Here is a 15,570-nt window from a genome sequence, read left to right as displayed (position 1 = left end):
ACTGCATTATAGTGTTTTTCACCATTAATTTGTGTAAAGCATTCACAAGAATTTGTGGGGAAATGTGTTTAAAATAATGTCACAGTGAAACAAATCTTGATCATGCTTAAATAGGCTTTATGTATTTTTTATTTTGTTTTATGCCTGGATATTTTGTGCGATTCACTGGGTGCAGAGGCTCTTTGTGAGCTCACAGTAGCTGTCACACGTAGTTCTTGGAAACGTTGATATTCAACTTGCCAAAATAATTTTATCATCTTTGCTGCTACTCACACAAAATAACCAACAAATGTTTCAAATATGAAAAAAATAAATAATAATAATAATAATAATTTGACTGCCAATATACATGTTACCGGTGACGAGAAGCAGTAGCAGGGTAATTTGGAGGTGAGGGATGATTCAGGAGTTATGTCAATCACTTACGAAACGAACACACTCACAGTGTCAGACACACGGAGACCTGAGAGAGAGAAGGGTGTGGTTATACATGCACTTCCCTTTCCTCTGATCTTTATTAGTTCTGACACTCAAATCTCACCTCCAATACTTCAAACTTGCAGCAGACTCTAAGCTCTTCTATACACCGTCTGGATTCACATACAGATTCCTCACCAGCCATCGGGATGTGGGTTATACTGTTGGGTCTCGCCTCTGCATTACTGGCCTCCTCGAGATCAGAAGATACCACGGGTAAGAAGACTTGTCAGAGGAACATTACACATCTTTCTTTGAATTTTGACTATGAATTTGACAGAGTATGAATGGAGCAGCGCTAAGTGTGTGTCTGAGGACAGATAAACAGCTGCTCACTCGTTTATTACAGAGGAAAGGGAGATATGCTGAGCAGTTGTACATTTCAGCATTACAAAAACAAACCAGTAAAGAGCCAGAGGAGTCTAAGCTGTTTGAAAAACAAGTGAAAGAAAGATTCTGGTTCCAGATTTTTCCTCACATTAAAATATTCAGCTTGTGTTGTAGCATCTCTGTGCCCCTTCCACCCCCAAAAATGCACTCTCTGTTTTCATAAGCAGTAACTGTGGTAACATTTTGTCCTGAAGTTTGTCACATGTAGTTCTTGGAAACTTTGATGGTTGACTTGCCAAATCTGAGTTGCGTGAATAAATCTGATAAATCTTGCTGCTGTGGTGTATTATATTATATCATTGATCTCTTCTTCACATCTTAAATCCCGTCTGAGGATCCTTGTGTGTGAACTATTGATGATTAAAAGCAATACCAATGAAAATCCTTAATGGAGAACAAAATGAAGCTCGCTCAGCCCCACAGTTACCACCTGCTGCTTACACACCTCTGTTTTACTTTGACTTTACCCCCTTTCACATTGTGTGAGATTTTGTGTAAAAACTCAGCATGAAAGATGTCCGAGTGAGATGTGTTGCTGTGTTTGTTTTGAGGGAATGGTGGGAAACTCTTTGTTGGCTGGAGAGACATGCTACTTGGTAGTAGTACATTTCAGCTTTTCAAAAGAAAGCCAGCGAGAGTTTCAATGGCATCAAAACTCAGGGAGTCAAAATCAAAAATATTATATTAAACAAAACATTTAGTCTAGAGGTTCCAAATAAAGATGATAAATTAATAACAACAAATGAACTAATAATGAACAAAAATTAAATTAAAATAAGGGTAATGGTAAAGGTCCAGCTGTGCAGCAGAGCACAACTTTAGGATGATCTAACAAAGGAACCGGGCTCCTCCCTAAACCAGGACAGATAAAAAAAAAAAAAAAAACACCAGACCTGTAACATGAGTGAAACAGACTTGTCAGAAAGAAAGTAAATACAGGACAGAGTGCAGAATTGTACAGTCACAGGAAGGTGGGAATTATGATCAAACAATATTGACATCCATCGATCTGCAGAGAAGTACTAATTAATATGTATGCAATAACTATGATCAATTTCTTCCCTTTGAAAATAGTAAAAAAAAAACATATATTTTTTTTATATTACTTTTCAATTAATGCAGTATTTCATATTAAAATAGATTCAATGCCTTTACAATAAAATTTTTTAAGCCAGATTAGTGCCATCTGGTAGGGGTAAAATAAGAAAAAAACATCTGCAATTCCATGGTTTAGCCACTAGATTCCTATATAGCTCTATATAAAAGGCCTATACATTCTCTAATTGTTTTAGACATAGATACTTATTTTTATTAAGTTGTGGGTTTAGACATATATTGAGACATTCTCAGAGGCAACTTTTTGTAAAGGTTTAGTTTTTGTTTTTAAATGTTGATATGAAGCGTCAGTTTTTGAATTATTATTACTACAGTCAAACCTGAACACAGAGAAAGCATTTTGTTACACAAAACATTACAATTCTACAAAAATTTAACAAAAGTGAACAGGAATGTTTTATTAGAGTTTAATTCTTCTAGGTCTGATCTGATTTCCGTTTTCTGAATTGTTACCAATTCATTTGAGTGTGTATAACGTATAATGTATAATGTATGTGTGTTTTTTAAATGTTGATATGAAGCGTCAGTTTTTGAATTATTATTACTACAGTCAAACCTGAACACAGAGAAAGCATTTTGTTACACAAAACATTACAATTCTACAAAAATTTAACAAAAGTGAACAGGAATGTTTTATTAGAGTTTAATTCTTCTAGGTCTGATCTGATTTCCGTTTTCTGACTTGTTACCAATTCATTTGAGTGTGTATAACGTATAATGTATAATGTATGTGTGTTTGTGTAAGTGGATGTGTCTGTCTTGCTGCCCACTTTGTTACTGCATTGTAGTTGAATTATTGCTTTTATTTTACATATTTGCTGTGTTACAGTCACACCAGTTCATAGGTGTGAGTGGATGTGTTGGTTTTGCACTCTTGATGTTTTAGAGTTTCACCCCGTCATTGTTGTGTACTTTTTTCTGCATTGTGGCATATTTTTAGATTGTACACACAAAACATCTGAGATTTTTGTCGATTTCCCATTCATTTCCTATGGTCGGTCATTTTTGACCGAAGACCACAATTGTGACTATTTTATTATGACCACTTAGCCTGCTCGAATCATGCCTTCAATGTTTCTGTGTGTTCACATTCCAAATGCCATAAAAGTCACCAAGTTTCGTACCATTCCGATGAAGCTGTGATTTTTAAAAATTCAAAACAGAAAATTCTTCGGTCAAAAGTGACCGAAGAGCACCAGAGGGTTTTAAAATCTCAAATGGAATTTGTGTATCAAAGCCCTGTGATCAAAAATAAATGGGAGCAATTAAATATTAAAATGATTATTTAACTGTTTAAAGTTCCTCAGGATCAAATAAGAATACATCATTATTCTGTAATTGTTACAGAATAATTGCACCCCACACAAATTGCCCCTGAACACACATATTTCTACATCTACATGGTATCCATCATCAGAGAAGAAAACTTGGATTGTGCCACAGAGAACCCAGGCCATCCCCCTACTGACTGGCACTCTCTTGAGGCAGTTAAAAAAATACAACTAAAAACTCTGTGGGTTGAGCTAGTGGCCACCACCTGACTGAAAGCAACCATTGCCAAATTGGCACAAAAAAATTGGAGGATGCATTTTGTCAAAGAAAAGAAAACAAAAGCCACACAAGAATTGAAATCCACTCTTTCGGTCACTTTTTTTGGTCTTTCGAGCAGCACTTGTTTGCCTATACATACCTGCGTGTTTACGTCAAGATACTTCAAGTCAGATATCCTGAAACATCTTTTCACAGGGTTGAGCTACATTCTACCCATGTTACAGTCTAAAGTAGAGTTGTACACTCCCCTTGTTTGGTAGATACATTTACATTTACATTTAGTCATTTAGCAGATGATTTTATGCAAAAGCGACTTACAAATGAGGACAATATAAGCAATCAAAAATAACAAAACAGAGCTATAATATACAAGTGCTATGACAAGTCTCGGTTAGCCTAATGCAGTACATGTAACTTGTTTTTTTAATTTTTTAATTTATATAATAAAAATAAAACAAACAGATAGAATAGAAAAGGCATAGAGAAAGCTAGCATTAGAGGCATTTTTTAAAAGAAAGCAAGAGATTGCAAGAGATCGAGAGAGGGTCGAGTGTTTTTTTTATAAAAAAAGGAAACAGATAAAATAGAATTATAATAGAGAGTGCTAGATTTAGAGGGTCAAATAAAGATTGAAGAGAGCCTTTTCTTGAAGATAGCTAAGGACTCAGCTACTTGGATTGAGTTGGGCAGGTCATTCCACCAATAGGGAAGAGTTAAAGGAACACACCACTATTTTTGAAAATAGGCTAATTTTCCAACTGCCTTAGACTTTGCTGCCGTACCATGGGTGATATTACACAGCGCCTGAAAATAGGCTTATTGGAAGTTACCTAGCTGGGGCCTATTTTCAGGCGCTGTGTAATATCATTGCGCCTGCTACACACATGGTACGGCAGGAAAGTTCCTTGATTATTACGCCGGAATGAGAGTATAGTTGCTAGCCATATCGGCCTAGAAAATCACAACTTTTCATTTTCCGTCGGTCTTAGTACACGATGTAACTACAGAAGAGTCAAGTTTTAAATAGGAAAAATATAGAAACTCTTTGGTCATTTTTGAGCGAGATGCTAACGGTCTAATCAGATTCAATGATCTATGCTAAGCTGCAGCTAAAAGTGCTACCGCCAGACCCGGAGATCGGCTGAATGGATTTGAAAACGGTAAAACTCAACTGTTTAACTCTAGGGGAGTTGGAAAATGAGCCTATTTTCAAAAATAGTGGCATGTTCCTTTAATGAAAAAATGATAAATACATACCCCTTTAGGGTTGATGCAGGGTAAACAGAGTTATTTAGGCCAATGTGGATTCTCTCTAATTCGTTTACCTCCCTCCCCAACTACTGAGAAAATCACAACTTTTCATTTTCCGTCGGTCTTAGTACACGATGTAACTACAGAAGAGTCAAGTTTTAAATAGGAAAAATATAGAAACTCTTTGGTCATTTTTGAGCGAGATGCTAACGGTCTAATCAGATTCAATGATCTATGCTAAGCTGCAGCTAAAAGTGCTACCGCCAGACCCGGAGATCGGCTGAATGGATTTGAAAACGGTAAAACTCAACTGTTTAACTCTAGGGGAGTTGGAAAATGCCTATTGTATTTGAAAAGAGCCTATTTTCAAAAATAGTGGCGTGTTCCTTGAATGAAAAAATGATAAATACATACCCCTTTGATTGATGCAGGGTAAACAGAGTTATTTAGGCCAATGTGGATTCTCTCTAATTCGTTTACCTCCCTCCCCAACTACTGTTGGGTTTTGAAGTAGGGATGTATGCTCCCTTTGGATGGGGCTTCATAGGCCTCTCCAGTATGACCCATGTTCAAGAACCAGGCAATTAGAGATAGTTGGTCTGCAGGGCATCTTATTGCATACTGTAGTTAGCGTTGGAGTCCTGGAGAAGTGCCTTTATTTAAGTCAGGGTTGAGCTGTTCTCCCACAGTGTACAGGGGTTTTTAAGTAGGGCGTACTGTAAGTTCCCTTGCAGCCTCCTTTGGGGTTGGAATATGGCAGATGTGAGTTAGTGAGGAAGGCACTCCCTCAGCATGGTGAGTGGACATTGCTTCCCCATAATGTCATAGACGCCGCGTCAAAGTTCCGCTTTGAAAGGGAACCTCTAAGTTATGACTGCAACCATGAATCCCTAAAAAGGGGAACGAGAAGCGGCATCCCATTGCCATGCATTGGGTTTGCCTGCACGTCTCCTTCAGACAGATTTTGCTGAATGTGTTTTGTAGACACGCTTTTGTACTTAAAAGGGGGCTTTTGGGGCTGTAACCTATACAGCTGTAACCAGGGGGCGCCAGAGCATATCAGGCACGGCACAAAGAGCGATTAAAAAATGTTATATAAAGAATTATTTCATGATTAGTAATTTCAATAAACACATTATACTGGAAAACTTTAAAAGGATAGTTCACCCCAAAAAAAATAAAATCTGTCCTTAATTACTCACCCTCATGTTGTTCCAAACCCATAAGACCTTTATTCATCTTCGGAACACAAATTGAGATATGTTTGATGAAATCCAAGAGCTTTCCGACACTCCACAGACAGCGAGGTGTTCCTGGTATGCAGTGGTTAGGACCTACTAAAAGTGGTGCAAGTGTTCTTCTAACAAATGTAAAAATGAGCTTGAAGAAAGAGGAGTCATTTTATTATTTTGTGTAAACTGAACAATACACTTAACATGTTAATAACACAAATTATTTTGTTGATCTTACTGAGACACCAAAGTATTTGTCCAAATGCGGTCCCAAATTAAATAATCTCAATCGTGATTTTAATATATCTTAAGTCATCTGAACAAACAATTTCACAATGAACAAAGCATGCATTGCATCACCTTATTTGTGTGTTTTTAGATTTCATGTTAAATGTTCCTTTTGTCTTCTTAGGACTTTGGTGTTACTTTGTTCGTGTTTCTGTTCTCTTGCTCTCTGTGTTCCTGGTTATTTGTCTGTTTTATTACTTTCATTAAAACTCCTGCTGTTCAATCTTTGCCTCTGCCTGACTTCTCTCCCCATAGTACCATATATTTGCCAGTCAAGCTACTACCCTTAAGAGGCAAATAATATAAAGGCAATATTATAGTAAGCTTTGAAAATTAAACATAAAATTAAAGAATGACTTTTATTGTTTTGTATATAGAAACAGTCACTGATGAGGCATCTATGTCATACAATATCTATGCGTTCACCCTCAGTTTCAGTCGTCATTTGTCAATTCATGTTTTAACATTTGTTAAGTAGTTCAGTGTTTGTAAAACACTGAGCTCTTGATCTTTATGTGCTGTCAGCTTCTTTCCCTCTTTATATGATAAAAGCTCAAATCTGCACTAAACATTCAGTCTCTATCACTGTTTCCTTTCTCTCCCTTCTTCTGCTATGTTTCAGAAAATCTTGCTTCTTGAGTGACACTGTATGAATAATATTGACTCATTACTATCGTTAATGCCCTGTTTCTCCTGCAGCAGTGCGCTCACGGAGCTGCAGCTACGCTGGAGTGTTTCACGTGGAGGGGAGAGAACGCTATAGTCTGAAGTTTGATGCGGCCGAGAGCTTGTGTGAGCTTTTAGCCTCTTCATTAGCCAGTCTGGAGCAGGTGGAAATAGCCTACAATAAAGGACTACAGACATGCAGGTTTTTACATTCAGCTGAACATATCTAAATGACACTTAAACATACAGGATCATTATTACCGTGGGCTCCACCTAAATATAAATGTACATTTTGCCTGCAGGTATGGATGGATAAACAGCACAGAGGTGGTGATACTCCGTCACATCCAAAATGTAAACTGTGCTGGCAACCAAACCGGCATCATCAGGAAAATTCCAGACAGAAAAAAATACGACGCATTCTGTTATGATGCTGAAGGTTTGATTTGTACCATATGCTGCAAGTTTTAATCAACACACAATCAATCATCTTTTTAACGAAACATTGCATTTTAATCAGATACGTCAGAGAAGAACTGCACAGCTAAGATTGACCCTGATGGTTTAAACAAAACAGATGTCTCAGCATTTACAGGTACGACAGTACATTTTGAATGTATTTAGAAGGCACTTTTGTCTGAAAAAAAAAGTATATTCAAGGTGAGCATTTTATCAGAAGATATGAATCAAACCCATTAACAGGATGTTTACATTTAATGTACACTTTTATATTTAATGTTTGTTTGTTTTTTAGCACACATTATTTTTACACTTGCTTAAAATGGTTGATTAGCTCTTTTTATACATATGCTACAGTGCCTTTTGCATTGGCACTGCAAACTTAATGTAGATTTTTCCCCCACTAAACAGCAGTGAGCGACGAGCACAGCAAATGATTTCACATTGACACAATGGAGAAATTGTTTTTTGCCTTTTATTATAAATAGTATACATTTTATTTATATAACCCTTTTTGCTGACATTAAAACATTAAGGCTGGAATACACTACACGACTTTTAAAATCTGAGCAGATTTTAAAACACTGTTCTTCATACACTTACCGACTTTGTAAATAGTCACAGAAGAAAAACTGGCCATCACACACTAAATGACTGAGGAGCACACACTACTCACGCAGAAACCTGCGCCTTGTTGCTAGGAGATGCGTGACAAATGAAAACAATATATCGGCTCAAAATCTCAAATGTTTGATCTCCTCTGACTGGATGGAATCAGAGTCTGTGACCATCATTTCAATGAAATCTCAAATCTGCAAACTGGCTCTGACTTTAGGCATCTAGTGTCAACTCCTCCAGACTGTAAATCAGCCGAAAATCATGGCAAAAATTGTGTAGTGTATTCCAGACTTTACATAAACAAGAGAGGTGACAGGTACTGTAGACGTAAAGTCTAAAAACGGAATTATCTTGGAAACAGCAGCCAATCAATTGTTTTAACTGTCATACTTGAATTCTTTAATAAAATATCACATTTTATCTCTTAAGCAGACAAGTTCTGTAGACCAGTGTTATCTTTGAGTTAATGTGTACATGCATCAGTTTTACTTGTTCCAGAGTTTCAGGAAAAACCCTGTCGAACTTTCCATCCCTGCACAGACCGATTTATTTCTTTAAAAATGACACATAAATGCTAAGCTGTTTTGATTTGTTAGTTTTGCCATTAATGCTGGCTGTCTAATAAATTCATATAAATATCTATAAGACAGCAAGTTGAAGTTCTGCATAACTGTCATTTGACAGAAGTCACAACACACCAAACAAATGCTGGAGGGGAAGAGTCTGAAAATGTAACATCTGAAGACTCATTTGTGTCTGAGTCGTCTACTCCAGTTCACTGGACGCAGAGCAGCCCCACACAGAGCCCTGTGGAACAGAACCGCACTGATCAGACAGATGATCCGGCAAACCCTGACACACATGATGTGGAGCTCACAACTTCCTCAGGGCTGAGTAAGACAGCGTCTACCAGTGAAACACCAGCAAGTAAACCAGGTGACATTTTCTGTTTAAGTCATCAAGGGAATTTTAGTCATATCTATTTTATCATCAGTTCATACTTTACAAAGTATAATGCACTTCTCTGTATCTTAATTGTATGGGATTGTTACTGAAAACGACTTCTGCCCTCTTCTTTAATCTATTCTGTTACTGTGCTTCTGTATTTTTTTATTACATTATATTTTGTATTCATTCTGAGATTACTATTTGCTTTAAGAAGCCTAGATTGACAACGTCACCAGGGTGTGAATTATAAGGCAGTCTTCCCTGTTGAAAAAAACAGCATATGCTCGTTAGGTATGTTTTGAAGCATGACTGCTGGTCATGAGCTGGTTTATGTTGGGCATGTGCTGGTCCTAAACTGGTCCTGAGCAGCTTAAACCAGCTCAAACCAGAACCTACGCTTCAAAACATACCTAATGAGCATATGCTGCTTTTTTTTCAACAGGGTTAGGTCAGGGATCTTCAACAACTCCAGTCCAGGAGGGCTGGTGTCCTGCAGACTTCACTACCAATCCCAGTTTTAACCCTGCAAACACACCTGCACTGGCCCGTTACGGGCCCACTTAGGGCTGCCAGCGCAGGGCCCCTGAGAATTTGCTCATTGGCAAAACGTTGGCCCCTTAGCACTGGCCCTGCACGGGCAGCCCTCACTTCGCCTCCGTTTTATTGAAAATAATAAAGTTTGAAGTCACCGTTATGGAGGTAAGCGCTTGCTTTAGTAAAACTTTTTTATAAAACAGTGTTAAGGTTTTCTGAAGGCTAAGTGACGGCTGCTGGTGCATAGCCAGTGTTAAGGGGTCAACATTTTGCCAATTAGCAAAATCTCAGGAGTCCTGCGCTGGCAGCCCTAAGTGGGCTGGCGCAGGCTTGTTTGCAGGGAACCCATCTGTCTATAGTTTGCAAACAATTCTGAACAGGCAGGTTTCCAGTCCTGCTCCTGCAGAGCTCAGCTCAAGTCTCACTTAAACACACCTGAACCAAAGTAATCAACTCTTACTAGGCATGCTAGAAACTTCCAGGCAGGTCTGTTGAGGCAAGTTGGAGCTAAACTTTATAGGACAGTGGCCCTCCAGAACCGAGGGTGTGATAAACTCAGCAGAACACTGTCCCTTCAGGACTGGAGTTAAAAAGCCCTGTTTTTGGAGGTCTGATCACTATACTCGATGGATGGGGGAAATTAAGGGCTGTGGCATTTCCAAAGTACATGTACAGTCGTAATGTTACTCATTAAGTACAGCTTTGTCTGAATTAAACTTGTAATATAATTTCGACCACCACGAAACACAATCTGCTATCGACATGAGTAAATTTAGCAACCACATGCAAAACCAAAGGCATTGACAGAAAACAGAACAATGGGTATAGTCTCTTAACTGTGGCAGTAGAATGTTTAATCCCATGAATACATTTGCAGTACAAATACAAATGCAAAACAAAGATGAACCTGAGTGTTGTTGATATGAAATAAATGTCAAAATAGCCTTTGTTTAAAGCAGCATATGTTTAGTTAAACCACACGTTTATCAGATGCTTGTAAAACAGTTTTCGGTTGTCTAAAAATGGTAAATATCTATTTGATTATTTGCTGACAGCAGACAAACCAGCAGTTGTCCTCACATACTGGGAGAACACGAAAAGGGAACGCACGAAAATATATATTTTGTTTATTAAGAACACACACCCAAACCTCTGCCATAGTGATTCTTTTGTAATTTGCACTCTGACTTGCACAACAGCATTGCTTTTAATTTATTGCTTGGTTTGAAATAACATGTAATTTGTTCTAATCCTCTTACAGACTGGCTCATCATCATTTTACTCACCATGTTGGCCGTTCTTCTCATTCTGCTTGTCTGTGTTATTGTAGCAAACAGAAAAAGGTATGTTGTAAGTACAAAAATACCACCAGCCTCTCACAATACCCACACTTGTAAATTTGTACTTGTCTACTTGTGCTATGTACTGCTGGTACCTCTGGCCACTGTGTGAAAGTGTGATCTTGAATGTGTGTAAAAGAACATTTGATTGCCAACTGGTTTTAGAAACCACAATATCATAGCTGTCGTGTAGGTGAACATACGGTGCTTTTCTCAAGAAGGAAGACTTGTGGTTTCCAAAATGCATCACTTCAAAGTTGCTAGGGTTAGGGTGTGTTAGTGTTGCTGTTTTTCAGAGCTGGCATCGTCTTGCTTGTACTTCCGCTCTATGGGCCTCATTCGTTAAACACGAGCAGAAAAAAATTTTGTGTAAATCATTCGTAAAGCTGTTCTGACGTAAATTTTTCTCATTCTGCTTGTCTGTGTTATTGTAGCAAACAGAAAAAGGTATGTTGTAAGTACAAAAATACCACCAGCCTCTCACAATACCCACACTTGTAAATTTGTACTTGTCTACTTGTGCTATGTACTGCTGGTACCTCTGGCCACTGTGTGAAAGTGTGATCTTGAATGTGTGTAAAAGAACATTTGATTGCCAACTGGTTTTAGAAACCACAATATCATAGCTGTCGTGTAGGTGAACATACGCTGCTTTTCTCAAGAAGGAAGACTTGTGGTTTCCAAAATGCATCACTTCAAAGTTGCTAGGGTTAGGGTGTGTTAGTGTTGCTGTTTTTCAGAGCTGGCATCGTCTTGCTTGTACTTCCGCTCTATGGGCCTCATTCGTTAAACACGAGCAGAAATTTTTTTTGTGTAAATCATTCGTAAAGCTGTTCTGACGTAAATTTTCGGAATCATGAAAGTGTTCGTATTTTCAAAATGTTAGTTGGTACGAAAGAAATGTACACCTGCTCTTTACCAGGTGTAAATGGTGTGTAAAATGTTCTGTGTTCTTTGGCAAACTGGTGACACTGCATTTTGATGCACTGCCATCATAATATTTTACAAGTTCGTTTGCTCTGTTTTTGTTTTTGTTTTTTGTAGCTGGGAGTTGATAAACTGTTTAGCTTTGGGTAAAACGCAGCGCTTGTCACTTTCACTTTTTACCCAGCCGTCTAATCAGTGGACAAGAGGCGGGACAAATACTACACTGACCAATCATCCTACTTGTACAACAGCTGAACAACAATAGAGAAGTTAACATTGCTGGTTACTGCATTTTTCAGCTGGCTAAAAACGCTTTGGTGGACACACATTATTGAATATTTATTGTTAGGCATATGGCCTAACAATATGGTCTTTGTTGCATTTATGCAATATACTGGAGCCAAACCTGAGAAAGTAGACCAGAATATTCCACTGCGTTCCTGGACACACAATTTGTGTAGCTGTAATGCATTATGGTAATTGTGAATGAGCGTGCACGAGCGCCCTATTTACGAATCATTGGAATTCATTAACATACGCATGTTTAACTATCAAATCGGAAGTTTGCGAAGCGTTTGTGAATCCAGAGGAGAGTTTTCGGGAAGGTCCGTTTTACGTGCAAATTACTCCGAATTTACTCTATATTTACTATATTTACGAATGTTTCATGAATGAGGACCTATGTGTGCACCCTGAAGTGTGGGTATTGAACAGGCCCTACATGTCTTTAAATCAAGTGCACTTAAACATCTGTGCTCCAAAAGAATAAACAGACAGTAGTCAACAGCTAGATTTTTTTAAATGACATAAAACATAACAAAATACAGAAATAAAGAATAGGTTGGGTTTACACTTTCTAACTTTAAACCTATTGGATTTATAAAAAAGCTGCCAGTAATTGATTACTTAAGTTGACAGTGTTATTGGGTTTTAGTGAATGTGTGCGTTTTATTTTTCCACAGATGGTGTGGCAAGAAACAGACTCTGATTATTACAAAAGAGAGCAGCAGTGAAGAAAAGGGTGCAGCAGCTTCATTCACTAAGGACCAGGAGATGGTCAAACTCGTGAACACTGAAAAGATCTCAGGGAACGACAACTCAGAGCTTATCGACATCAGTCCGGGGTCGCCGTGATTTTGTCAAGTAAGACATGTTCCTGGATCAACATCTTTTGATAATCCTGGATCAACATTAATGTCCAAAAATATAGATTTAACCCAATCCCTACCCATAATTTATTCCTAAAATCAGTGGGACATGATAGCTGATTAACAAGAGTGTAGAAGCACCTAACCCTGATTGTACTCATAAAACATATTTCCTGAAAAGTTATATCTGTGGGGAAGTGGCCTAATGGTTAGAGAGTCGGACTTGTAACCCAAAGGTTGTGGGTTCGTGTCTTGTACCGGCAGGGATTGTAGGTGGGGGGAGTGAATGTATAGCGCTCTCTCCCACCTTCAATACCACGACTGAGGTGCCCTTGAGCAAGGCACCAAACCCCCAACTGCTCCCCGGGCGCCGCAGCATAAATGGCTGCCCTCTGCTCTGGGTGTGTGCGCACTGCTGTGTGTGCACGCGCACTTAGGATGGGTTAAATGCAGAACAATAAGTCCTAGTATGGGTCACCATACTTGGCCACATGTCACGTCACTTTAAAAAAAAATCTCTATTCTGATTGGTTGATTGGGATGTTGATCCAGGAACATGTTGTACTTGGTCAAATCACGCTCCCCATCAGTCCGGATAAGTGAACGGAGAAACCCCAGAAGAATGAGAACACCAGCAATTTTTTGTTAATTCCTTACAATACGGATGCACTTAATATGCCTTCATTCATGCTGAAATAATGCACAGACAGTCTTGAGATAATGTATGATTTATAAAGAACTAAGCCACTCATTAACAATTACATTAGCATGTAATAAAATTATTGATAAATAGATTAAGGCCCGGTTTCACAGACAGGGCTTAGACTAAACCAGGATTAGGCCATAGATCTATTAGGACATTTACGTAATTAGGCACCAAACCCCCAACTGCTCCCCGGGCGCCGCAGCATAAATGGCTGCCCTCTGCTCTGGGTGTGTGCGCACTGCTGTGTGTGCACGCGCACTTAGGATGGGTTAAATGCAGAACAATAAGTCCTAGTATGGGTCACCATACTTGGCCACATGTCATTCTTAATAGCAATTACTGCTTGTGTGTGTGTGTGCGTGTGGCATCAAGAGAGCAAACACACATCTATGTTGTACTGTATGCTGTTTCATCTCTCTATGTTTGATTATTTCTTCATATTAATTTCATCTAATATTTTAAATATCTATTAAAATATTAAATGATTGGTCACTTTTAATTTTATACTAGTGCCTTTGCTTGGTATAACACTGGTTAAATCAGTGCTAGTCAGATAAGTCAACTGATCATTGAGCAAGAAGCAACTAAGATTATTCAATAAAGTTGTTACTATTACTTCGTCTCCTGCTTTCTGCTCCTCCTTTCAGTTCTCTTCCATTCTGCAAGAGTAAAGTTAAGATGATAATGTGCTCACTGCTTTGAATGCCAGATCAGAACTGAAAATTTGTTATCAGGTACAAGTACTGTTACATTGCTGAAATATACTCATTTACAAGTACTGGTGTTAAAAAAGGACTTAGGTAAACGTACAAATCACTCTTCACAAAACTACTCTTAGTTCTTAGTTACATTTCAGCTGGTGATATTTAATGAATTATCATCAGTAACTACTGAATCAGACAAGATCCAGACAACAAAACACATTTAAAGAATACTAAAAATAATTTTGAAACTTTGTAAACACTATGAACTTTACCCAGTGCCCTGAAAACAAACAGCTGGTCAAGGGCCTTACTTGGACATACTAACACATCTCGAACAGTTCACCCTCTGAACCTTTTGTTCAGTTTCAGCAGAAGCTGGTTTTCTAAGTTCTATGTGGCTTCATTTGGATGTGAATAATAATAAATCAGCACCGCTTTAAAGCCGTTCGCATGCAGCTTGTGTTTAACTTAGACAGCTTCTTGATGGCTGGGATGGAGTGAAGCGAGTGTCCGAGGCACATGCAAGGTATCCATCAATCTCCACTGGACTTTGCAACTTTGTGGCGAGTGGTCTGGAGAAGAAATCATTGTATTCGGGGGCCTCATTTATAAAGCGTGCATACGCTCAGATTTGATCTTAGAGTGTGCGTACACTTAAATCCACGCCAACGCTCATATTTGTAAAAACTGGCTTTGACGTGGAAAAGTGCTTAGCGTCACGTCAGGGTCCGAGCAGACGTACACACTTTTACTTGGAGTACTGCAGGCTTTTGGAACTATAAGCTGTTCTTGCAGCTCGCTGTTCTATATTAAAGAATTTGGATGATGGTTTGGAGCTGAAACCATTCATTTGCACGCAAGTTCAAGATAATTTGCGATTCATAGATTTCACATCTGAAAGAGAGGCATATGTGCGTTTTCTGTACGTACGTTCATTTTATGAATCACAAGTACAGATATTCGAGAAATGATCATAAGATCAATTTTGGATTGTTTCTGCGCAACATTTTATAAATGAGGCCCCGGATGACTCTCTTTGCTGATGCTCACTCTCGTGCTCTGTGGTTTCAAGATGTTTTTTTTATTTCAACAACGTCAATGCTGTAATTGGAACACAATTACTTTATATGAGTAGATACCAGAGGTGGAACTTTCAAGTCACAAGCAAATCTCAAGTCAAATCCCAAGTCCTCAAAGAGTTAAAGTTAATGAGAT

The 15,570-nt window shown here is 38.4% G+C and overlaps 1 protein-coding gene across 2 annotated transcripts; it reads left to right on the top strand.

Annotated features, from left to right (window-relative positions):
• Nucleotides 1-475: 475 nt before the first annotated feature.
• Nucleotides 476-13,781, top strand: LOC107570359 (CD44 antigen-like). 2 transcript variants are annotated; one of them, XM_016256589.1, is made up of 8 exons: nt 476-693; nt 7,005-7,173; nt 7,274-7,410; nt 7,492-7,566; nt 8,733-8,984; nt 10,792-10,873; nt 12,760-12,940; nt 13,498-13,781. In XM_016256589.1, the coding sequence occupies exons 1-7, from the start codon at nt 627-629 to the stop codon at nt 12,929-12,931; spliced, it is 954 nt and encodes a 317-aa protein (XP_016112075.1). In that variant the 5' UTR covers nt 476-626; the 3' UTR covers nt 12,932-12,940; nt 13,498-13,781. The 2 variants fall into 2 exon arrangements, with proteins under 2 accessions (XP_016112075.1, XP_016112076.1); XM_016256590.1 differs by lacking the exons at nt 12,760-12,940; nt 13,498-13,781 and adding an exon at nt 11,982-12,087.
• Nucleotides 13,782-15,570: the final 1,789 nt, after the last annotated feature.

This window comes from Sinocyclocheilus grahami, unplaced genomic scaffold (genome assembly GCF_001515645.1).
Source record: "Sinocyclocheilus grahami isolate Dianchi unplaced genomic scaffold, SAMN03320097.WGS_v1.1 scaffold1447.1, whole genome shotgun sequence".
Lineage (NCBI taxonomy): Eukaryota > Metazoa > Chordata > Actinopteri > Cypriniformes > Cyprinidae > Sinocyclocheilus > Sinocyclocheilus grahami.
This window is presented reverse-complemented; position numbering and strand designations above follow the sequence as displayed.